The following is a 25,445-nucleotide window of genomic DNA, read 5'->3' as shown; positions in this document are numbered from 1 at the left end:
TTCTCAAAGTGATTTCAGGCATGTGCCAAGCAATATTTGGAGCGTTTTGGTGTCGCAATCTTTAGTTTTCTGTACAGTTTGGGCTGCAAGTGAAAAGCTTTTTCAAAAATACGCTTGGAAAATTGCTCTGTTCTAGCGTTTTTTAGAGCGATTCTGCACTTTTCCTATACTTAACATTGAGGCTGAATCGCCTCCAAAATGCTGCAGGATCCGCGTTTCCATTTGAGAAATAATCACATCTCTCTGGTGTGATCCATCCCATACAAATACATAAGCCATGCACTTTTCAAAGTGCTTGCATTTTTAAAAGCTCTCAGAAGTGCTCTTGGTGTGCACCAGCCCTTAGACATTTTTAGTTTGATTACTGATATTTCCATTCTCTCCTTCTGGAAAAGCCAGCCATGAAACACTGCCATGTAACACAGCAGTCTAGCAGCGGGACGTCACTTTGCGGGTCATGAAATTATAGTTTATGGGCAATATGTGTTTCAAAGTAGCATAGACCTTATTTGAGAGTTTGAAGCTCTTGCGGGCCACACAAATTAACATGTCGGCTTTGACCCATAGGCCTTGAGTTTGACACCAGTGCACTAGGGTCATATACTGATTATATCTCTGTACATTAACATTATCCCCATTTGTGACTCCTTATGTGTTCTACACATAAAGCAATATTATAAACAGACTTTGATGTATGAGCAATCACAATCTGTATGCAATGCATTAACCTCTCTATAAAAAGAATTCCCATGGATGTCTAAACAGCTTTAAAGAGGAGCTGTCAGCCAAACTATCTCAGAAACAAAAACCACATATATAAGTAGATAAATACTTGCTCTACTTGCATAACATATGTATTGCACTGTCTACAATTTGATATTAGCGATTTTTCTATAGTAAAAAAAAACATTGTAACTGTGTCTATTTTGAAGCCAAGCCTGATGTCATTTCCTCCCTTACTCTCCTCTGCTTGATTGTGTATGCAGTGCCTGCCCTCCTCCCAGTCTTCAGGCACTCCCACCCAGCTCTGCAATAGAAAGTGCATTGTCTCAGCATGAGATCAGAGAGGAGCAGAGGTGTGGGAGGGGAAAATAGAGGGGAAAGAGGCTTCAGCCAATCAGGCTGCGTTAGCTAAGTCTGAGAGGAAAGTAATAAAGCAAAATAAAAAGACTACCCAGCAAGCCCTACAACTTCCTTTGTGTGGCAATGTACCAAATAAGAGTCAGGAATACTGGGGAATGATCATTTATCAACAAGAAAAGTAATAGTAATTTTTAACTTCTGGATTGCCTGGTTAACATCCTTATTACTTGTTTACCAGATAAAAATAAAAAATAGATTTTTGATTTTATGCCCGACAGGTACACTTTAAATGCTGGTTGCTACACTGGTCATTTAAACACTGTCCATTGCGTGCATGTCAATTGACAGCCATCAGTACGATTGTTTACTGTAATTTGTGCAAACGCCATGTTTGTTCCTGTTGTCTCATTTGTCACGGATGCTACCTTCAGCACCAGGATTGGCTAATTTCGATGCTTCCATGTTCCCCTATGGGGGTCAAAATGCCAAGCATTTGCTGAACCCCGGGGAAGGTTGCCAAAATGCTTTTGGAGCAGAAATGCATTTGAAAACCTTCACCGGTATTCGGCAAATGCGTTGTAGAAAAGCATTTATTATTATTACTATTATTATATATTGTCTTATTACTTAACTGTCCCTCAGAAGTGCTCACAACCTAACTTCTACCATAGTCATTTGTGTATGTATGTATCATAGTCTAGTGCCAATTTAGTAGGTAGCCAAGTAACTTATCTGTATGTTTTTGGGGTGTGGGAGGAAACAGAGTGGCCATAGAAATCCTACAAAGACAGGGGAGAACATACAAACTCCATGCAGATAGTGCCCTGGCTGGGATTCGAACCGGGACCCAGGGCTGAAAGGCGAGAGTGCTAACCTCTGTGCCTCTGTGCCACTGTGCTGCTCCCCAGCATTTGACGATGGACTGCTGCAGGTTGCTGGTTCTGACCCAGCCCATATGTTAAAGGGCATCCGAGGTGAAAATTAAACGATGAGATAAACAATTGTATCTATCCGCCTTCTCCTAAAATTGACTTTTTTTTTAGATATCCCGTGGTTTTATTTTATATTTAAATCTAGTTTTTATGTTTTTACTGTTTCATTGTCTCTGCTCAATGACACAGGCATTAAAGTATGCCAGAGTTCAAATCTAGGAACTATTGGCCTTTTTTATATCTTTGCTGCTCCCAGAAGCCATTTACTACCAGGAAAGTGTTTTTTTGGCTGTAATTCTTTATCAGTGAGAGTTACCCGGTAGTCTGACCCAGTCCCGACCAGGACAGAAACTGTCACTTTCATGCCTGATGTTTAACTCTTTCAGGCAGAAAAGGAAAAAAAGGAACAAAGCATAGTAATTTGTGTGCTTGGCACTGTACATACACATGTCTATCTCATCATGTCCCATGTCGCCTCGGTTATCCTTCAAGCAAGAAGCTGCTCAATCCAGCTATGCAGTAGTACTCCTGGATCCCAGACTGGAAATGCATATCAAACATTTTTTTTATTATTGGATCCTGAATATAATTCTAAAATTATGCCAAATCTCAGATGAATATTGATGTAAAGTCGGTTTGCATTGATGACCTGTATGTGGCCAGCATATTATCCATTTAAAAATAAACATAGAACTCTCTGGTTGTAGAAGGGACAGTTTATATTGTGCTTTCTCAGTAACAAACATCCCCCACTTGACTAATTATAAATCCAATCAACCTAACTTAAAAAGAAAAGAGAAGAAATGTAGCCGCTGTGTGCTTTTTTCACTTAAATGCAAAACACTTGAAAGCCCACAATTAGAGAGAATAAAAAAAAAATCCAGATTGCGCTGCGTGCGCCTTAGCATTTGTTGGTTTTCACTTACTTTCCAAATCTTAAGGCGCTTTAAATCTGGGTCATCCTGAATAATAGTTTTGCCTTTGGAGGAATTCTGACTCAACACGTTGCAATGGCCAACGAGCTGAGCTGTGCAGTGCTCCTCCCTTTTATTCCCTAATAACTGTATTACTACTTATCAAAACAAAATGATCTATATCTCGTTTTTGACGCCACCAATTAGGCTTTCTGTGGGTAGTACATTTTGCTAAGATATTTTTTTATTATAAATGTGTTTTAACAGGAAAAATAAGAAAATAATGGAAAAAAATTAATTATTTCTCAGTTTCTGTCCATTATAGTTTTAAAATTAAGCGTTCTCCTGTGGATAAAACCAACACATTTTATTTGCCCAGTTGTCCCGATTATTAAACCGTTTAAATTATGTCCCTATCACAATGTATGGCGACAATATATTATTTTGAAATATAGGTGTTATTTTTCTGTTTTTGTTTTTTTTTGTCCGGTCTATAATTACAAGCCCCTATGTAATAAAGTTAAAGTAATTTTCCCTCATAAAATATAGATTAAAAAAGCTGAGTCCCTAAACAGGTTTTTGTGACTTTAGGCTATGATCTCTTTGGCCTAGGGGCCCGAAACTCACCAGTCCTGAGCCCCCTAAGAGCCCCTACAATGCTAGAAAATTTGCCACTGCTGAGCCATCGTCCTTTGAAAAAATGTGATATTTTGGAAAGTGAAATAGGAATTCCAATAAAAGCCAATGGCAAAAATCAGCACGTTTGCACCCCATAACTCTGGTTGATTTATCACCCACCGACTTTAGCAGTTAATAGCAAAGGCCCCTTACATCCTAGCAACTCCAAATTTGCAGGATATGTTAAAAAGATAGCGGGAAACAATATTTTTATATACGTCCTGCACAGGACGCATTCTAAGCCTATACTAACCGGCTCATGAATGAGTCGGTTCTTTTTGTATTGAATCGAATGGATCGGTTCAGAGCCGATTCATTCAATCCAATACAAAAAGAACCGGCTCCTTCATGAGCCGGTTAGAGCCGGTTAGTATAGGCTTACAATGTGTCCTGTGCAGGACGTATAGCTGTGGCTCCCGCGGTCTCTCCCCACCTGCCTGCACCTGTCACCCTCACCTAGGCTGGCACCCAGTGCACCCATGGTGCAGCAGGTACAGGTAAGTATTTTTGGTTAATTAAGAATATTAAAATACTTTTTTCCTGGTTCTGTTTTTATTTAATTTAACCCTTTGTGGAAATGGGTAAGGGGTACTTTGTACCCCTATACTCATTTCTCCTGGGAGTAGGGGTGGGCATCTGGGGTCCCCTTCTTAAAGGGGACTCCCATATGCCACCATGAACCCCCCCCAGGGAGTCATCGCCCCCACCTCCGGTGCCCCAGGAGCCCCTTGTCCATGGATTGGACAAGAGCTCGGGGGGAGAGGGGAAGGCTTGGCTGCCCCTCTCCCCAGGAGCCCACCCATACCATGAACCATGCGGGCTGGTATAGCTCAGGGTGCGAAGCCCCAGACGGCCGGGGCTCCGCATTCTGGCTATCCCAGCCTGCATGAGGGGCAAGGGGTTACAGAGGCTCGGGAAGAGGGACCCCACGCCATTTTTTTCAGATTTCCCACACACAGAACATTCCCCAAAAATATTTTTTTTTAATTTTTTTTTAAATATTGTTTCCCACTATCTTTTTAACATATCCTGCAAATTTGGTGTTGCTAGGATGTAAGGGGCCTTTGCTAATAACTGCTGGAAAATATTTCCCACGATCTGTCATTGACCGGCATTTAAATGTATCGTTTTTTTCTTTGAACTTTTAAAATCAATTTTCTCAAAAAGTATAAAGTTTTTTTGGAGAAAAAAAAATTCCCCTTGCTCCCACTTTTCTTCTTAACATAACCTGCAAATTTGGTGATTCTGTCATTTAAGGGGGCTTTGCAATTAACCCTTAAAGTCGGTGGGTTTTGATTCACGAATTCGTGATCACGGCCGAATTTTCCCCTGATCCGGATTCGAATCCACCCGAATCGAATTCGAGTCCATTCGAACCAGCCAAATCCGAATTTGACCCGGACCCGAATTTGAATGTACTCGAATCGAATTTGGGTACATTCGAGCATGCCCGATAACGATCTTGTTGTACACAGCAAATGCACCACAGCCGATCGTTCATAATCACTCATGTTTGTACTGATATATTATTATTTATTGGATTTATATAGCACCAACATACAGTATTACGCAGCGCTGTACAATACATAGGATTACAGACAATAATAACAGGGGTGACAGCACAATACAGGTAATAGACAGTAGATAGAACAATACAGGTAATAGCAATAAGATACACAACACAATGCAGATAGTAATACAATGCCAAATCATACACTGGAGTGGTAGTGATAAAATATAAGTTCCCATAATTCTGGGTAAAGTGTACACAGTCATGTATGATACACAAGGGGAGAGGGTCCTGCCAAAGGCTTACAGTCTAGAGGGAGGGGTTGGTGACACAAAAGGAGGGGTTGCATCAAGAAGTTCTTGGCAGAGAGGGTTAGGGCAGTGTTGAGTTGATGTAGGCCTCTTTGAAGAAGTGAGTTTTGAGTGCTTGAAGGTGGGGGCAAGCCTGATTGGCAGTGGTAGACAGTTCCACAGGATGAGGGCAGCTCTAGTGAAGTCCTGTAGTCGTGCATGGGAATGCGAGATGCGTGGGGTGGATAGGAGGAGGTTGTTGGAGGAGCAAAGTGGGCGGCCAGGTGTATATCTGCTGACCAGGTCAGAGATGTAGCTTGGGCAGGACTTGTGTATAGATTTGTATGCCAAACATAGGATCTTGAAGCTGATTCTGAAGTGAATTGGAAGCCATTTCAGTTAATTGGACCTTATGCATCACTTCCATACTATCTGTCAATTCCTTCTTTCATGGATCGGTTATGTCACATTGACTACTACAGCAGCACTTACAGGACAACTGAAGTGAGCGGTATATGCAATACCAGGTGCCTGGCTTTCCTGCTGATCCTCTGCCTCTAATACATTTAGCCATAGACCCTGAACAAGCATGCAGCAGATCCAGTGTTTCTGACACCATTGTCAGTTCTGACAAAATTAGCTGCATGCTCTTTTCTGTTGTTATTCAAACACTATTACAGCCAAATAGATCAGCAGGGCTGCAAGACAACTGGTATTACTTAAAAGGCAATAAATATGGCAGCCTCCATGTATTTCTCACTTGTCCTTTAAGTTCTTGTTTATGGAGTGTGAGTGTGTCTGTGTGTGTGTGTGTGTCTGTGTGTGTGTGTGTGTCTGTGTGTGTCTGTGTGTGTCTGTGTGTGTGTGTGTGTGTGTCTGTGTCTCTGTGTGTGTGTCTGTGTGTGTGTCTGTGTCTCTGTGTGTGTGTGTGTGTCTGTGTGTCTGTGTGTGTCTGTGTGTGTCTGTGTCTCTCTCTGTGTGTGTGTGTGTGTGTGTGTGTGTGTGTGTGTGTGTGTGTGTGTGTGTGTGTGTGTGTGTGTGTGTGTGTGTGTGTGTGTGTGTGTGTGTGTGTGTTTATCCCTGTATTCAACGCGTACATCAAAAAAGGGCGTCGGGAAAAAAGGGCGCGTGGTGTAAACGATAAACAGTATTATCGTTTATAGAAATATTGTGTAGAATTTCGTTTACAAATAGTGTTTTAAGAATTTATAAATCACTAAATAATGTGTATGAGATCGGCAATTCTTAAAACGTTAATCTTCCCTGTTTGTAAACTGAAACTTATATTTTCGTTTATTAAAAACCCTCCCTGTACCTATCCCTAACCCCTAGACCCCCTGTTGGTGCCTAAACCTAAGACCCCCCTGTTGTTGCCTAAACCTAAGACCCCCCTGTTGGTGCCTAAACCTAAGACCCCCCAGTTGGTGCCTAAACCTAAGACCCCCCTGTTGGTGCCTAAACCTAAGACCCCCCTGGTGGTGCCTAAACCTAAGACCCCCCTGTTGGTGCCTAAACCTAAGACCCCCCTGGTGGTACCTAAACCTAAGACCCCCCTGTTGGTGCCTAAACCTAAGACCCCCCTGGTGGTGCCTAAACCTAAGACCCCCCTCTTGGTGCCTAAATCTAAGACCCCCCCAGTTGGTGCCTAAACCTAAGACCCCCCTGTTGGTGCCTAAACCTAAGACCCCCTATGGATAATAATGTTTTACAGAGATTAACAAATAAAAAATGTAAATAAAAAAATGTAAATATTTTTTTTGGGTGGATAATAATGTTTTAGAAATGTTTTAGAAATAGTGATTTAGTATCTTTATAAACGTTATTCGTCACGGGCTCATTTTGTAAAGTTAAATCATCACAAACATAGTTATAAATCCTTAAAAATCTCCGGGCGCCGTTTGTTAAAACGTTAATAATCTCCGGCGCCTTTTTTTCCCTGTTCGGCGCCCATTAAACGATATTTATAATGGGAGTGAATGGGGCGCCCTTTTTGTCCACTTGTCTCATGCGCCCAAATCTCCTGCTTCCGTATTCAACATTTTCATTTGGGCTTTACTTTGAGCTTGTAAAGCACTTGTATGCCTTTTAGACTCTCATGTGCTCCGGTTTTTAGTGCCTGGCCTGCTTATTTTCTTTTTCCTGATCTATGCTTTATTAATGCAGAAAACACTGTATTATACACATTTCTCCTCCTGGAGATGGAAGGTCAACATGGCACCTGGGGAAATAGCTGTAATGCTTTCTTGTACACTTATGCACTGGATTACAGTTAAGTCCGTACGCTGCTTCTTGCTTAGGATTCCACGACTGTCCTCAGAGTAGCTCCGGGTTTACCATACAGCATACTGAGCAGAACTTGGGATTTGTACTGAGGATGAAACTCTGCCACCCACCATCTTCTACATATTTCATAACAAAGTACTCTGGCTTGTAAATAAATTAATAGGTAGTCAATGTTCAAAGTGAAAACATCTAAAGTACATCTCAAAATATAAGAAATGTAAGAAGTGGGGAAGAAAGAGAGGTGGCTGACATGCAGAGGTAACTTCAGCACCCCGGACAGCTCTGAGGAAAAGCTTCTATAGATGCACTGTATGGAACCACTCAAAGGGATTTTAGCAAGAAGTTTTGAATCAGGATGATACCATTTATTGGCTAACTTAAAAAAAAAAAAGGGCATTTTATCATTTTATTTTAAGAAAACAACACCTTAGAGAAAAAGTGAATTGGATCAGGTTCAATATGCGGCCCCCCGAGGCTTTTTCACTGGCCCCTCAAACACAAAATATATAACTTATAGATGCATCTCTCTGTACCTTTAAATTTCAGCAGCCCACATATAGAATAGCAGTGCTGGCACCACCCATCCTCATACTGTAGAAGCCAGCATGCAGTAATTCGCTGCCTTCCAATCCAATTCTGCATCAGGTGACTCTGCTGTCCAACTGGACAGCAGGGTGTCACCTGGGTTTGCTTCACTGTCTGGTGCACAAAGGCATTCTCCGGGCATGGCATGACTGAATGGCTGCTGCTGGGAGTTCTCCTCCGGGCATGATTGGGGGAATCAATGCTTAGATTCAATGTATGAATAATAGTATTATTCATCTCAGGTACACTTTAATGCATATTAGACCTGAGCCAATTCACTTGTTTCTCCTAGGTGATGTTTTCATAGCTTAAAATAAAATGCCCTTTAAGCCATACATACCTGGGGCTTCCTCCAGCCCCCTTCGGCCTGATCCGTCCCTCACCCCTGTCCTCCGCCTCCTGGATCCTCCATTATGGCTCCGGGTAACTTCGGCCAGTCTGGGCCAGTCAGTGCAGGCGCAGTGCAGCTGCGCACGCTCCCCCGTCACGCTTCTGGGGCTGGGAGAGTTTTACACCTGCGCAGTAGTACTGCACAGACCTAGAACACTCCCGGCGATGGGAGCACAGCAGGGCACATGCAAGCAGCCGGGTTGCACATGTGCAATAAGCCCCGACTCCCAAAGTTACCGAAACCATAACGGAGGATGTAGGAGGCAGAGGACAGTGGCGAGGGTCGGATCAGGCCAAAGGGGGCTGGAGGAAGCCCCAGGTATGTATGAATGTATTATTATTATTCATCTTGGGTTCTCTTTAAATATGCATCAAAAAACACAAGCCTAAACTTGAACTTAATTAATCGCTCCCCCCCCCCCCCCCCCCCGCCAAAAAACAACAACATTTTTTCGGCAGTTTATTTTTCGTGAAGGAACAGTTTTACTTTAAGACAACCGAACTTTTGCTGTCCCTAATAGCAGAACCATTGGGATGTGATGATGTGTCAGCTTGTTAATATTACAGAGCCAAGCTGACACATCATTGCATTGCAGTTGTTCTGGAAGTGTGTTTAGCTATCAGGGACAACAAATGGATGATTTGCATATTCAGCAGTGGTGCATTGTGGGACACCTCAAAAGCTCACTCCAAACTGAATAATTGCAAATACCTTCATTTTTAAGAAGGCAAAGTTCAGTGTACGTGTTCACACTAAAAATACTTTAACACGTTTATGAAATAAACTGAAAAGCAGTTTTTTGTGTCCTATAAAGTTTGGTTGCATTATCAGGCTAAATATTCGCCACCGCCAGCACCATAGCTGAATGCTAGCGGATTCCTGCCTCGTGGTACTAGCTCTCGTGTAATGAGCCCCCAATGCCTGATTTATATCCAGCAGCTCATCATACGAGGGGGCTTTGGAAAGGACAAGCCGGTTCTCCCATCTCTGATACGTTTCTGCCTCATGAAATCCCCAAATGTCTGAATTTTCTCCAGCTACGGAGAACGGATTGCTTGGCAATTCTAATTAATTAAACGTTATAAATTGCTTGAACGTTTTTCCTTCGGTGGCGTGACCTTAAGTGCTATATTTTGTATATTCAGTGATATTTGTTGCAGTGATTCCCGCGGTTTAGCTGCTTTGGCTAAACCAATTAAATATAATTAAGGCTGGAGTTAATAAACTGTTAAAGATGATAGAGAATGTTTTGAATGTGTTATTGTTTTGTTTCAGTGCCTCTCTTCTATATCTTCTTCTGCACTTTTAATCTCCTCCGTTAAGATAAAAAAAAAAATTAATGAGTTTGAGAAAGCTGGGAAGTATTAAGAGTTGATGTGAGCCACTGTAGATTCCGTTGTGGTCATTATGAAGATGGAGATAGTTAAGATGCATGGGCCATTAAGTAGGCAATGTATATTTTACTTTTCTGGCTTCTGCAGTCGCTAACTTTACTCTCCCCTAGAGGTGGCCGATAAAATCTACAACCTTTTCAATGGTTATACCAGCGGCAAAGAGCAACAGACGGCGTACAACACCTTGCTGGAGCTCGGCTCCCCCAGCCTCCACCGAGTCCGCTTCCACTACAATCAGCACTTCCAGAGTTTTGGGGAGTTCACCTGGCGCTGTGAGGATGAGCTGGGCCCCAGGTAACCCTTGCTATCTGTGTTTGTTGTTATTATGCTGATTGCTTACGGTATTTGAAATCTACGTTTCCAGCTCAAATACAGCCTGATGTAGTTAAACTTTAGCTTGAGCATGCTGTGTAGAACTGCATTTTTTGGCTGAAAACCTCATTACAAGACCTCACTACTTCTTGCAATGCAATTCAACGGCCAAAGGGTAAACATGCAAGCGAGCATTTGGGGAAACCTAGAGGGGGCAGAGAGAGCTGCATGCGCGTTGCCCTCTTTTGATCTGTGTGTTCAGTGTACTCAGCCAAGCAGAGCACATAATATGTGGAAAAACAAAACAGGAAAAGGGGGAGCCCTTATGGAAAAAACGGGGCTGCCATAGGCGCCTATTATAAAAGCCGCAATCAGGGGCAAATAACGGCGATTTGGGTGCCCCTATCGGTGCCCAGAAGCGCCCCAATGAATCGCAATTGGGGCTTGTAAATATGCAAATTGCGACACTGCATAGCAGGCATGGACCACAACCCACAATTGTATCGTGGGTTTGTGGCAGCACCTCCGGGCACCCAAATTGACTTTCTCGCCATGAATCATCGCTCTGCAATGAGGGGGGGGGGGGGGTGCTTAAGGTGTTGCTATTGTGAACCTTTGCTATTTGTGATGGGAGAAAGCCTTGTGCACAGCCTAACGACATTAAATCTGTTAAAGAAAGAGAGAAAAAAAGTCTATGGTAGAGGACCTGTCAATGAAGTCTTTATAAACAGCTGAAAGATTTTGACTTCACAAAAGAAGCCAAAAAAGAGAATGAGCTATGGAACTTGCCGAGCTCTGTGATTTCAAAGAGGAGCTGAATAATGCACTAAGAGACATACAGTATTTATTTGTGGGTTATACAATGGGCACATACAAAAAAGGCTGCTGGCAGAAGATAACATTAGTTTTTAAAGAGTCATTTAAATTGCACTATCAATAGAGACTGCTGCTAAGACACCCTTGAACCGCAGAACAAAAGTAAAGGCGAAAAGGTGCAAAATAGTGGCTAGAAATGTACATGAACTCAGTGTGGTCCTCAGTAAGGGGCACAATTTTAAAATCTTGCTACAGATGTCAAAAAGATTGCCTTTATGGTTCAGTGTGCTGATTTAAAGATGTGTACTGCCAGGAAATGTAATAAGAAAGGTCAGATTCAAGTAGTTTGCCAGGCGGACAGGTTAAGTGTTTCTGGAATAAAAGTTTCTAATAAGATTCATGACCTTGATCATGTTGCTAACCCTGATGTGTCAGAACTAGCAAGTATTGATGTCTGCCATGCTGCTAGTGGGGACACCAAAAGCAGCAGGAATTCCTGCTAAGATAGAGGTAGGCACCACACGAGCTGTCTCAGTCATGGCACAATCAGGAAATACAAATGTTTTAAGATATTATAGTCCAGGACACCAAACGGCTTAGAAAGGCCTTGATTCACGTAGCTGTGGTAAAACTGCTACTAATGCAAGCAGAGTTCCATGTGTTGCGCAATTAACGCAACCTGTACAACATGGGTAATGCGAAAATTGCTATGGTAGCGCAAGCTATACAAGTATAGTACAACAGATGGATAGCATTCCTCAGGGTGTTACTGAGATGGTGTAACTGTAGGTGGCACAAGTGTACTGGTTAAGGGCTCTGCCTCTGACACAGGCGACCAGGGTTCAAATCTCGGCTCTTCCTGTTCAGTAAGCCAGCACCTATTTGGTAAGGGTCCTTGGGCAAGACTCCCTAACACTGCTACTGTCTATACAGTGCGCCCTAGTGGCTGCAGCTCTGGCGCTTTAAGTCCACTAGGAGAAAAGCGCAATATAAATGTTCTGTGTCTGAGAACAAGAGGAAGAGTTAACAAGTTATGGAATTATTTAAAAACTATGACCTATGGCCTAACAAAGTATCTTTCATTGATGTCCATGGTCTGCTCAGGTCTAGAGTTGGGCCGAACGGTTCGCGCGAACTTCGGTGGTTCGCGTGCGGGTGCCGCAGGCGAACGTTTGCGGAAGTTCGCTTCGCCCGGTTCGCTCCATAAAGCAAAATTTTTACCCTCCATTTCACTGTCAGCAGACATGTTATTGTCAAACACACTGCTTGAGAACCTACCCACCCTCCCTTCAAGCTAGGTCCTTTATACCATTTGACTCAGTTGTCTGCCTACACTAATTAGTTATGGGACAGCTGCTACACACTCTGCTAGGGAGATTTTAATTGGCCTCCTCCCACCTCCCTTCTACCTATTCCCTCCTCCCTCCTACCGGAGGGAGGAGGGTCTCTTCTGCCAGGGAATTATACTATTTTAAAAACCAGTATACATCATACCATAGCTGGGAATACATACATGAGTATACATCATACCATAGCTGGGAATTGAACCCAGATCTCACTGTGTGGTGGGCATGTCACCCTAAGCACTGTACCACTACAGTAGTAAGTGAAGCTAGCCTAAAATGTACCATTAATGCTCAATGCAATAGAACCATTAGGTTGCTTAAGCAACCTAATGGTTCTATTGCATTGAGCATAAATGTTAAATTTTAGGCTAGCTTCACTTACTTCTGTAGTGGTACAGTGCTTAGGGTGACATGCCCACCACACAGTGAGATCTGGGTTTGATTCCCAGCTATGGTATGATCTGGTGTTTGACATTTTTGTAAGATCTGACAAGATTAGCTGCATACTTGTTTCTGGTGTGATTCACACTACTGCAGCCAAATAGATCAGCAGGGCTGCCAGGCAACTGGTATAGCTTAAAAGGAAATCAATATGGCAGCCTCCATATACCTCTCACTACAGTTCTCCTTTAAGCAACCTAATGGTTCTATTGCATTGAGCATAAATGTTAAATTTTAGGCTAGCTTCACTTACTTCTGTAGTGGTACAGTGCTTAGGGTGACGTGCCCACCACACAGTGAGATCTGGGTTCGATTCCCAGCTATGGTATGATGTATACTCATGTATGTATCCCCAGCTATGGTATGATGTATACTCATGTATGTATTCCCAGCTATGGTATGATGTATACTGGTTTTTAAAATAGTATAATTCCCTGGCAGAAGAGACCCTCCTCCCTCCGGTAGGAGGGAGAAGGGTGGAGGGAGGAGGGTAATTAAAATCTCCCTAGCAGAGTGTGTAGCAGCTGTCCCATAACTAATTAGTGTAGGTAGGCAAATGGTATAAAGGACCTTGCTTGGAGGAGGGAGGGTGGGCGGGTCCTCCAGCAGTGATGTGTTTCACTCAATTAGGTGTGGCTCCAGGTATTTGAAACATGTTTTCTATCATTTTTCCAGTTGATAGAATTTTTTAAAACTTTGAAAGTTCGCCTCCCCATTGAAGTCTATTGCGGTTCGCGAACTTTTTCGCGAACCGAACCTTTCGCGGAAGTTCGCGAACAGGGTTCGCGAACCTAAAATCGGAGGTTCGGCCCAACTCTACTCAGGTCTCCAGAGATGAGCCGAGCTGTGTGACAGGCTTCATTACCTAGGGATGGAACCCAACTCCAATCCTTTTTGGGATTTCCAAAGAGTTGTTTTGAGATGAGCTTGGCTGCGGTGCTGCACTCACTGAACTGTTTCCTGCATAAGGAACAAAAATGGGAGTAAACTAAGCAATGTTGTGAGGAATTTTAGGAAGCAATGAGACTGGTGACATTTAATGGTACGCTCATGCAATTTCAATTCTCTGTGGACAGTAAAACTGGCTTGTGATGTATCCCTGTTTGGACTGAGAGCAGCTGTACGTCATGTTCTTCGAGACAAACCTGAACAGCCAGATGTATTTGTCTCAAGGTCGCTATGAAGGGCTAGGAGGCATTATGCACAGATACACAAGGCATTAAGCCTTGCCTTGATTTAATCAATGCCTTTACCGGAGACATTCCGCCATTAGCTGCAATCCTACGCTATGATAAAGGAGTGCCTGTTACAACTGCTGCATGAATACAACACATTGCTAGTTGATACAGTAACATTTAGTGCAAGAAAATGTCAACACATGAAAATGCAGACAGACTGTCTCATCCACCACTGTTGGTTGGTCAGGCTATTAAAATTGCAGATTATATTAATGTACATCAGATTTGGTGCTTACTGCTAACACAAGGGCATAACTAGAGGTCGGAAGCAGCCACTGCGGATGCAGGAGGCCCAGAGCTGTAAGGAGGTCCCAACTACGCCTTCACTCCTTCTGATAAAGGGATCCATCCTTTAGATGAGGGTTTTTTGTGGCTACAGTTGTTACAGGTGTAAAGATGATGATGATATCCACACTTTTTTAGGACACTTGCAAGATGGACTCCCAGGCTGTGAGGGTCACCAAGGGAAGGCAAGGGAAAAGGTGTGAATATTGGGGGGATCAAAGTTTTTCGGGGGGGGGGGGGGGGTGGTCATGATTTGTAGTTATGCCACTGTGCTAACGTGACAAAATATTGAATGGAAAACAAAACAAAAAGAGACCCCATGCTGGCCCAAGACTGAGTAAACTGTAGAAGGCTGGAAGTGCACATATTAGTCTCAAAGACATGAAGTAACAAAACTTGAAGGGTTGGTTTTATTGTTCTGAGATAGTTGCAATGAAGAGTGAAGTTGATACATTTCATGAAGGACAACTGGGAATAGTACAACTGAAATGGTTAGCTTAGATTATGCATGGTGGCCTGGCAATAAACCACTAGAAGTAAACAGTCCATCGTGGAAAGCCTTTGAATGGAGCAAGTCAGAAGAAAGTCTCTTTCGCTTTACCTGTCTTATCTGAGCATGGTTTACATATTCACTTGTGAGAAAAACTCAACACCCATCCAGAGGTTTTAGCCAGGACCATTTTTAGGCATAGACAAACCAGGCAGATGCCTTGGCTGACAACTGCTGGAGATTGGAGAAGGACCAAGAAGCTATTCTTAGCAGAATGTGCAATATAGAATTCTTATGCACAGCTGCTAGTTCCATTAAGATGGGGATGAGTGGTAATTTTAACACCCAAATGGGCACTACTGACTAAAAAAACAAAGGCATCCTGAATGGCGACAATGAATGGCAATGAAAAAAATACATACTAAATCTGGATCGTCCAGGGGAATCTGATGGATCTTTTACCCCAAATTATTATGTCCCTCTGTGTCCTTCTCTGTCTCCAATCCTCCAGAGCCCCCCTTTGTCCTCTGGTGTCCCCCTTTGTCCTTTGGTGTCCACCTGTGTTCACTGTCCCGCCTGTGTCCACTGTCTTCCCCTGTGTCCTTTGGTGTCCCCCTATTTCCCTGGGTGTCACCCAACATGTGTGTCCTCCATCCCCCTGTCCTCTGATGTCTCTGTATACTCCATCCCCCTTTCATTGTCCCGCTGTGTCCACTATTTCCCTGTGTCCCCATGTCCCTCGTTCCTCTGTGTCTCCTGTGTTTGGTGTATATACATACTTGCAGCCAAGGCTCAATAAATAGGAAGAAGCCGTGCTGGTTTGTGGGCCATCTTCCAAGGTGGGGGTGCTGCCCCAGACCGCCAATCATGTTGTTGGCTGCTCCTTGCTCGTTTTGTAACCGGAGTGGATGGTCTCGAAGGCGAGACCACGGCTCCATCATTGGGGCCAATCAGTGCACTCACTGCTACTAACGGAGTGGCCGATACTATAGTGTGCACCGAGTTGAGCTGCTTCGGCTGTACTCTCTGCTAAGGTCTGTAATGTTAGGCCACTTCTCAGCAGTTGCTTTGCTTAGTTCTGCTCAGGTACCATGACAGTGAGTTTAGTCACATAGTCACAAAGTATTTGAGCTTTGGCTTTCTTTTTAAGTGAGCTTGTAAGTTCTGGAGGGAATAGTGGAAGAGAGACAAAAAAAAATGTCAAAGTCAGTAGATAAAATTGTTTCTGATTTTTGTTCTGTTGATAGTAAAGATAAAACTGAACCTGTGAATTATGATGTAGGTAACATTTTTTTTATTTTTATCTCTATTTCTCCATCTCATAGGAAAGCTGGCTTAGTACTGTCTCAGCTGGAAGCCTTGAGCCCTCGTTGTAGCTATCTTTTGGGAGAACCTCGTATCAGCCTTCGACGCTCTACCCTGCGCTACTTGGCTTGCCGCTATAGCGAGCCAAAACCTCACGCCTTTAACTGGACAGAACTAAGTAGAGACCTGCGGAAAAACTGTGAGGAACAAATACTTATTGTGTTGAGCAATGACTTTGGAGACAGCAAGGACTACTGAAGGTCACTGGTACTCCACACTGTACCAGGACTCAGGAACAGACTGTGCTTGAACTAACAAGCAGTTGGAATGAGCCACTGTATAAAAAGAGGCCTGCTGGTGATCTAACCCTTTTATCTTCTGAGCTCAGATCAGAAGATAATTGCCTGCCACTGGTTAGCTTCAAGAATTATGGTTTTTGGCAAGAGATCTGAAGGAAACCTAGATCATGGTGCACTATACATAAAACAAGCATTATAACTGAGCCCCAATAACCTACTGTATCTCATTTAATGTCCTACAGTATTTTTCCTATTGTGATGGGCATGTGTCAAGTTGCAGAGTTATTTACCTTGGTATATTATGAGGTCAGTACAATGTAAAGAAAGGATTAAGAGTGGCAGGGGGTCATACCCCTTGCCATTTCTGTCATGTAGTGGTAGATAGGATCCGTGTTTTAGACAGATGACTGACGTAGGATGCAGACCAGCACCACATTCTAAAGGAATATTGTCCACTCCTTTCAGTTGGAAAAAAAACACTTAGAAAATACTGCACTTGAAATTCTTTTACTCAATTCATTAGTTCTGCATGCTTTGCCTCAACTGCCTTCACACACGTACGAGAGCCCAAGGTCCTCTCACACAGTGCCTGGTCCTCATCGGGGATGATCAGCTTATTGTGTCTTCAGGTGTCTTCCAGCTGCAGAACTAGAACATCAAACACAGTTGCAGCTCTGCCCTCAGAAGAAGGTCTTGGTTAAATGCACTAAAATATCTAATATGAAAATATGAAGCCTTCATTAAAGGAGGAAACCTTGACATTTCATTGGATTGGGAACTGACTAGGAATGACATTTGTAATTTATACCTTTTTGAAATGTCTTGTCCTTCAAAAGATTTAAGGTGCAAAACTTTTAATGTTCCTCAGACTCTCTTACTAACTCATGCAATTTGAATATATTGAAGTACACAGGATAGATAGAACTTGGCCAAGGTGTCCATCTGGGGCCATCTTGGACCAGAATCTAGCATGTGTACAGGTATCCCTGCTCGCTTAAAGTGTACCTGGAAGAGAAAAAAGTGCCCCTGGAGGGTACTTACCTAGGGGGTGGAAAGCCTCTGGATCCTAAAGAGGCTTGCCCCAACCTCCTCAGCACAGGGGATCCAGCACCAGGACCTTTCGAAAGTCCAATTGTCAGTGCTGCGCGCATGTGCACTAGTGGCTTTCTGCTCGGGCTCTAGGTTTGCTCTTCTGCACAGGCACGAGCTGTCTGTGCCTGCACAGTAGAGTAGACTCAATCGACTTGGCTATTACCACCGGAGCCCAAGCGGAAAGCTGCTAGTGTGCTTGCACAAACAGGACACTATCATTGGTATTGGTAGTTCGTGAGTGCCAGTGCTAGATCAGGGCTGCAGATGAGGATGGGGGAGCCTTATTAGGACCCAGAGGCTTCCCCCTCCTGAGGCAAGTATCTGATTTTTATTTTTTTTAAGTTACAGGTTTTCTTTAAAGATCAGGTAGGTCTCATCTTCAACCACTTTAGAATGTGCCCCTTAAGGACCACAGACTTGTAAAACTAGCTGCATTACTGTGATTGGCTCAGGAGCTAATTCAATCCCGGCACTTAGAAATGCAGCTCTGCTGTCAGTGTACCAGCAGAGTTAGTGGGTTGTCAGTGAGAACAATGGAAATGGTGTGGGCCCTCAAAAACACAAATTGAAATCTATGCCCTGGCAGGAATAAGCTGCTACAAACGGTGTAGATTTCAACTACGGCCATCTGGAAAAGGTTAAATGATGTCTGAGCACATAGGAGTGAATTAACAAATCATCAGTAAAGTTACCGTGCGCAGAATGTAAATGGCAATTTTACCAGTACTTCTGACAGTAAAGAAGTGTGCATTGCGCAATTAGCGCGACCCATGTTATCTAGGTATCAAGTACATAGGCAGGGTCTTGCATGCAACACACTCTACCTTGATGTGCTGTGTGCCCTTTGTGCGCACAGCAATTTTACCAATGTTTTGTCAATGCACCCATTTTTCGCCTACCTACTTACCTCACCTGCCACAAGCCACTCTGCTGTGCTCTGCACCATGATCCCTTTTTGCATCTTCATAGTGAGATTAAACATTGCTTGGAAATAGTTGAGCAATGTAAAGATAGCTGAATTATTCTCTGAGCCATTAAGCATGGATAATCTTTCTCCAATAATCATTCTAATACGTTCAAATTGCATAAGTCAGTAAGCTGTCAGAAGGGCGAGAGACTGAGATACTTTTAATTTAAGCAACTGGTAACATTAGAAAGAACAAAAACATAAATTACACGTTATTCCTAGCCTCCACCCTCACAGCACTTCCTAAACTTTTCATTAACATGTGCCAGAATACGTATAAACATATTGTCAGTCAATCTGGAAATTTTCTTGTTCTCTGCAAAAGGTTAATTTTCAGTAGTTGACACCAATAAGTAGGCATGCATGAAATAAAATCGCCTGGAAAAAAGGGCGTGGGGATTGCCGCTAGTAAAATATTGCTAAGGTTAATGATATTGTACTAGGGAATTTTGAAATCGATTATATTTACAGAAATTTTACTATGGCTAAACCTAACTCTACTCTTACACATAACCGCTTCGTGGTGGTACTTAACCCTAAGACCCCCCCCGGTTGTGTCTAACCCTAAGACCCCCCTGGTGGTGCCTAGCCCATAGAACCCCCCCTCCCATGGCGCCTAACCCTTAGAACACCCCCCTGGTGGTGCCTAACCCTAAAATACCCGTGGTGGTGCCTAACCCTAATACCTCCTCCTTGGTGGTGCCTTAGTATAACCCCCCCTGATGTCGCCTAACCCTAAATTCTCCTCCTTAAGCTAATTTCCCAGTTCTGCAAAGTCGCAAAATGCGGCCATGCAGGTTAATTGCGGAAGCCACAATTTGCAGCAAAAAAGGTAAAATTGGGCGCCCTGAGGAGCCCACTGCAGTTTTTATCATTGGGGCCTATGGCGGCACCATTTTTTCTGTAAGGACTCCTGCGCCCCTTTTTCCTAGCTATAATAAGTAGAAGAATCCGGTTGTGTGACTTATGCACTGTAGAATTTGGTGGACTTTTGTGTCATTAACTAGATGGTGAGATTGTACAGTACCCAGAAAATGCTGATGAGCAAATATTTTTATAGGCAAGAGGACATTTGACACATCCTGTCAAGGAAGGTCGTAGTTATATAGCATGACATAACACATTTCATTAGAAATAAGTATGACTAGAAGCAGAGAACAAAATCTTACTTGGGGCCTTGAAGGTCAACCACATATTTAACTTTTGTCTGATCACCTATTGAGACAATCATAAATATTTGTTTTCTGTATTAATAGAATATATTTCTACCCTAACGGCATAAAACATAAGGGTGTTGTTTCAGTTTTAGTGGTAAACACTCTAAGTCCTTTGCATCATCATTACTTTCCTTCTTGTAAAGGGCATAACTGGCACATCTGATCCTGTATGTGGAAAGTCTGGATCTCTGAGTAGTGACCTACTAGCCAGTTTCTTGATGCACCTGTTACTGGAATATGACAGAGCTCGCATTGTGCCGGGAATACAGTCTTACCTTTTCTACTGCTACATGTTGTTTCCTTTGTAAGCTTACTTAAAGTGTACCTGAGGTGAAACTAAGGTAAAAAAATGCATACTTACCTAAGAAGAGGGAAGCCTCTGGATTCTGTAGAGGCTTTTCATGCCATCCCTCAGACCTCCATTGCCTCTCACAGACCCTTCAAAGACATCTGAAAAGAGGTTGTTGGAGTGAAGATCCTGAGTACTGCCATACCTGTGCAGTAAGCCGGAGTCTCTCATGCACAAGTGGTTCCATGCTATTGGGCAGACGCAGTCATGCTCGCGCAGGTGCAGCACCGCTGTACTCGTACATGAATAGGAGTGCAGCACAGATCTTCCAGAAGATCCCAGCAAGCAGCGGCAGTGGCGAGGTGGACACAGGAAGCCTCTACAGTATCCCAAGGCTTTCTTCTTTTTAGATAAAGGGAACCTAAATAGAAAGAAAAAAAAAACTGTTTAACTTACCTGGGGCTTCTACCAGCCCTGCACCATCACTGAGGGATCCTCCAGTCCCCCGCAGCACACCCCTTTTCGCTGAGTGACTCAGCAAGTCGAAGGCCACTGTGCATGTGCCCCCACTGTACTCGACCACGCTCCCGTTGCCAGGAGCATTCTGCACATGCACGGTAGAGATTTCCCTGTACTGTGCATGCACAGAGCTCTCCCATCCACGGGAGCGTGGTTAGGAGCCCCGCGGAGCAGGGCTGTGCATCCAGAAGAAAGAGGGGCACTGCGGGGGGATAGACTATCAATCAGTGATTGTGTGGGCACAGGGCAGTTGCAGAGGGCTGGTAAAAGCCTCGGATAAGTTAAACTTGTTTTTTTAGGTTCATTCTGGTTCATTCAGGTTTAGGTTCATTCTGGTTTATAACTTGAGGTTTGCCTCAGGTTCACTTTAAGACACATCTTCAAGCATGTCCCCACTGTAACTTGTAACCGCTGTCTTTATTATTCAGACCCACTGAGTGAAATAACCCACTAAATGGTCATTTTAAATTTTTCCACCAGCTCATTAAAGTACTAAAACATCTGCACGATTTGATAAAATGTTCTCAAATGTACTCCCTTTGTGACCAAAATATTAGTCTTCTTTGGAACTTTTGGACTTCAAATAGCTATTTACCGATTCTACCCATCAAAATAAAACCTTATGTACACATTGGCCTAAATACAATTACCTTTTTCTCCTAAGTTTTCTTCTACGACATATTTTCAAACCCTTTCAATAAAATGCCTTGAAAGCCACCAGCAAACAAGAAAATACTTTTGATGGTATTTTTTCAACTACTTTAAGCTACTTTTTTAGTTGCAAAGTGCTGAACGAAAGGGTTGTCTTGACATCCACTTTAGGAGAATCAAAGAGCAAGATAGTTATCAAGGGTAGAATAGAATTCCTTATCTCTAGTTTAAGATGAACCATAAACATTACAAAATTTGAGCTGAACAGAGTGAACTCCAGCTGCCTTTTACCTTCATCCATGTCCCCCATCACAGCCACAATTTCATTTTCAGCCCCTGCACAACCCCCTAGTTGTGTGAATTAGGGTCCGTGCCTTCATTATGCAGGATAGGGGCATAACTAAAAATCATTGGCTCCTCAGCAAAACTTTTATGGGCCCCTTAATGTTCACAATCCTTCCTTTGCCTCTTCTTGATGACCCTCACAGCCTGGGGGCCCATCTTACAAGGCTCATAAAACAAGGGTGGCCATCATGATCTTCATACCTATAACAAGTGTAGCCACAAAAACACCTGATCTGAGGTATCAGAGAAAGGGAAGGTTATTAGTTGTGCCCCCACACCTCCGGGCCCCCCTGCAGTCACAGGGGCTGCTCCCCCATAGTTATGCCCCTGATGGGAAGTGAAGGTTATTAGTTGTGCCCCCATACCTCTGGGCCCCCCTGCAGTCACAGGGTCTGCTCCCCCCTAGTTACGCCCCTGATGCAGGGCTTATCACAAGGTGTAAATGCAGTCACATGAATGCAGTCACATGAGTGGGGCCTATGCTCATGAAAATTATGAAAAGCTTGGCTTTTGGGAATTGGCATTGGTTTTGATGGTCTTCAAAGTAGACAGAGACAATCATAGCAAAAGGATTTATACTTACATGGGACTTCCTTCAACCCCCTGTAGTCTATTGGCTATTTGGATGTATGTCCAGTCTCCTCCGCTCTACTGCTGTGGAATCCATGATCCAGCCAGGTTGCGGGTTACTGCACATGTGTGGTTCTGGTCACGCACACCTCCCCATTGCACACCCATTGATGGGAGCCTTCTGTGCAAACCCATTTACAGTCTTAAAGAACAGCATGCAGAACACTCCAGGCCACCGGAGCACCATGGGGGTGCGAGCAGCCATGGATGAGCATGTGCAGTAGTCCCCCATGATCGGGCTTAAAGCTGCCCAATCGAGGGGACTGGTAGGATGGCAAGAGAGCTAATGGGCCACACGGGGGGGGGGGGGAGGGGGCATGGTGGATGAAATCCTAAGTAGGTATGAATCCTATTGCTGTGATTGTCTCAGGTACACTTTAATAAGTGATGGTACACCACTGGCTGCAAAAACGTTGCTGTGTAACCGAAGCACTACACGTTACGGACACAAATCTTTCATCAGGTGCACCTGATGAAGGATTTGTGTCCGTAACATGAAGTGCTCCTGTTCCGCAATACACAGCAATGTTTTTGCAGCCAGTGGTGTGCTGTCTCGTCTTTGATGTGGTTTGTTCCAGGACCGCTTTGAGCAATCCGGTTGAGATTTGGTACCGGCTTATCAGCAGGTTTCATACACCTGAGCAGCTGTTTCCTTGGCATCCTATATGTGGTTGGACAGAAGTCCAACCACCAATAAGTGGTAAAATATTGCTTGGATTGTTAGAGAGTGTGCCTAGGCCAAGTATGTTGTGGCTCCTCTTTCATGTGCAGCAGCACCCCTCCCATTCCGTGTGCAGCCCCCTCTTCCATGTGTATCATCTATGTACACCAGCCCCTTTATTTAATGAACAGCTCTCTTGAGCATCAGTTTCCATTTTTCAGGTGTTCTTCTCTGTTTTTATGCTCCTGCTCAGGTGCGCCCTTGGGCTGCACATTAATCCATAGGCCAGTAATAGGCCAGTAATCCAGCCCTGAGCATGAAGAGGCTTGCACTTGATGGACCTTTCAAATTAAGGCATAAGGAAGCAAAACTGTGATCATAATATTTACCATATCTCCTAATTTGTGCTAAGTCTAAAAGCAGTACATTAATCATTTTCAAAAACCCGAGGCTATGGGATGATTTAAAAAAAAAAAAAGAATTAGCAACTTTGAACTGAAAGCTTTTCTATGAGGCTATGAAGTCAGACCTGGGAGATCCAGGATATAATCACTCGGATTGCAATGGGAACAAGTTCCTTTCACAGGCACAGACTTCAGACAAGAGAGCAAGTAGCATAATATAGCATTTCTGGAGACAGGATTATCCGCTAAAAGCCTGTGTAAATTCCTTTTTTTTCCTCTTTGCTTTGCAACTATTTTGAAGCAAATAAGTGGCATTAACAGCAGCTCGGAGCCTTGGATAATCGTCCCCAGGAAACACATTACGTTCTAACGCTTGAGCTGAACGGGCGAGAAGAGGAGGGGGCTTAACCTTCCCCTCGTCTGTTGTAACACTGATTTACACCTTCTCTTCTAAATCATATTTTATCATAAATTGGTATAATTGTTGACCTGTTTAGGCAAATACTCCGATGTCAAGTGCTAAAAGGGAAAACAGCATTTCAATGAGTTTGCTGAGAGGAGATTTCATAAGAGAATAGAGCAACAAAACAGTGGAAAACAGGGCCGCTATCACAATACAGCACAGTGCCCGTTATCCAGAACTCAAGCAACTGGAAGTGTCAACTAACCGGCATGCCTGAGTTTCCAGTGATGTCATCTAGCCTTCCTGTAGCGCCTATCGTCTTTCTGGCATTCGTGCACGGCTCCCCGCGTGTCAGGTGACATGCCGGGAGCCATACATGGAGGACACTAGAAAGCCGCTAGGAGCTACCGTAAGGCTAGAAAATGTTGCTGGAGGCTTGGTGCGTATTTTATGCTTGGGGGGTTGTGCTTTTTCTGCCGGTTTGCAATGTACCAAGCACATGCATCCGGCATCAGGTCTTGGCTTGCTTCCACTACAATTAGAAAAGGCAAATGATAGTGGCAGGCCCGGCCCTAGACTTTTTGCCGCCTGAGGCGATCTTTAAAGAAATCGCCGCCCCCCTCCCCCTTCCCCCGTGAGTGTAAGGGGCTGCCGAGCAAGAGGGGATAGCGGGCAAGAAGGGGGTATTGGGCCTAGCGGCGGGCCTGGGTCCCCCATCCTCCGCTCCTCACCAGCTTTAAAAAGTTACGTTGCTGCAGCTATTGTAAGAGGCACGGGCGGGGATCATTCACCTTTTCCGCGTTCCAACGTATGCTCCACTGACGTCACTTCCTGTAATGCCGTCCACTCACAATACAGTGGGCGGCGTAGCAGGAAGTGACGTCAGTGGAGCACACGCTGGAACGAGGAAGAGGTGAGTGATCCCCGCCCATGCCTCTTACAATAGCTGCAGCAACGTAACTTTTTAAAGCTGGAAGGGAGCGATGATGGGGGACCCAGGCGAGGGAGGGGGTCCGACCCCCCTCCCCGCCGCTAGGCCCAATACCCCCTTCCTGCCCGCTATCCCCTCCAGCTCGAGCGGCCCCCCACACCCACGGACGGGCGGGTGCCTCCCCCCCAGAAGTGCCGCCTGAGGCAAAAGTTTCATCCCGCCTCATGGGCGGGCCGGCCCTGGATAGTGGTCTGGAGTACCTGTCATTGTTCCAGGCGTAGACAACAAACAAACAGGAGAGAACTGGGAGCCCCTTATGGGGTTCTATGTAAAGTAATGCAGAAATGAAAGAAAACAAATAGGGTACATACAAAAACGGGTTGCAGAATGCCAACATCAGATTTTCACTTGAAGGTGGTGTCACCGACCACCAAGAGAGGGTTGACTTGCTTCGGTGTGGTTAGGTCACACTAAAAAAAAAGTATAGTATATTGGAAATTGTAAAAACAAACAATTGCCCAAACTTAAAACTCCCACAGGGGTTTGGAGGTGCCCCAAAGGATATGTCAAATTATTAAAAACAGTTTAAAGGCAAGAATAACTTACCCCAAGACAAGGACTGATATAAGATACAAAAATAATGAATTCAACAACACTGGACAATGCGTTTCCAGAGGTTTCCTCAGGTTAATTAAGCATTTGTATGGCTGGGCTCTTATGAGTCTCATGCAGGAGCCCACAATA

At 43.9% G+C, this 25,445-nt stretch overlaps 1 protein-coding gene across 3 annotated transcripts in view; it reads left to right on the top strand.

Moving 5' to 3' along the window:
* Nucleotides 1–22,598, top strand: part of ASTN1 (astrotactin 1) — an 842,387-nt gene extending 819,789 nt beyond the window's left edge. For all 3 annotated transcript variants that reach the window (XM_068239640.1, XM_068239639.1, XM_068239641.1), the window contains 2 exons: nt 10,171–10,354; nt 16,314–22,598. In XM_068239640.1, coding sequence (XP_068095741.1) covers nt 10,171–10,354; nt 16,314–16,551 — 422 coding nt within the window. In that variant the 3' untranslated portion in view covers nt 16,552–22,598. The remainder of the gene's footprint in view (nt 1–10,170; nt 10,355–16,313) is intronic.
* Nucleotides 22,599–25,445: the final 2,847 nt, after the last annotated feature.

The sequence above is a fragment of the Hyperolius riggenbachi genome, chromosome 6 (assembly GCF_040937935.1).
Source record: "Hyperolius riggenbachi isolate aHypRig1 chromosome 6, aHypRig1.pri, whole genome shotgun sequence".
Classification (NCBI taxonomy): Eukaryota; Metazoa; Chordata; class Amphibia; order Anura; family Hyperoliidae; genus Hyperolius; species Hyperolius riggenbachi.
Note: the sequence above shows the minus strand (reverse complement) of the source record. Positions and strands in the feature narration are given on the sequence as shown.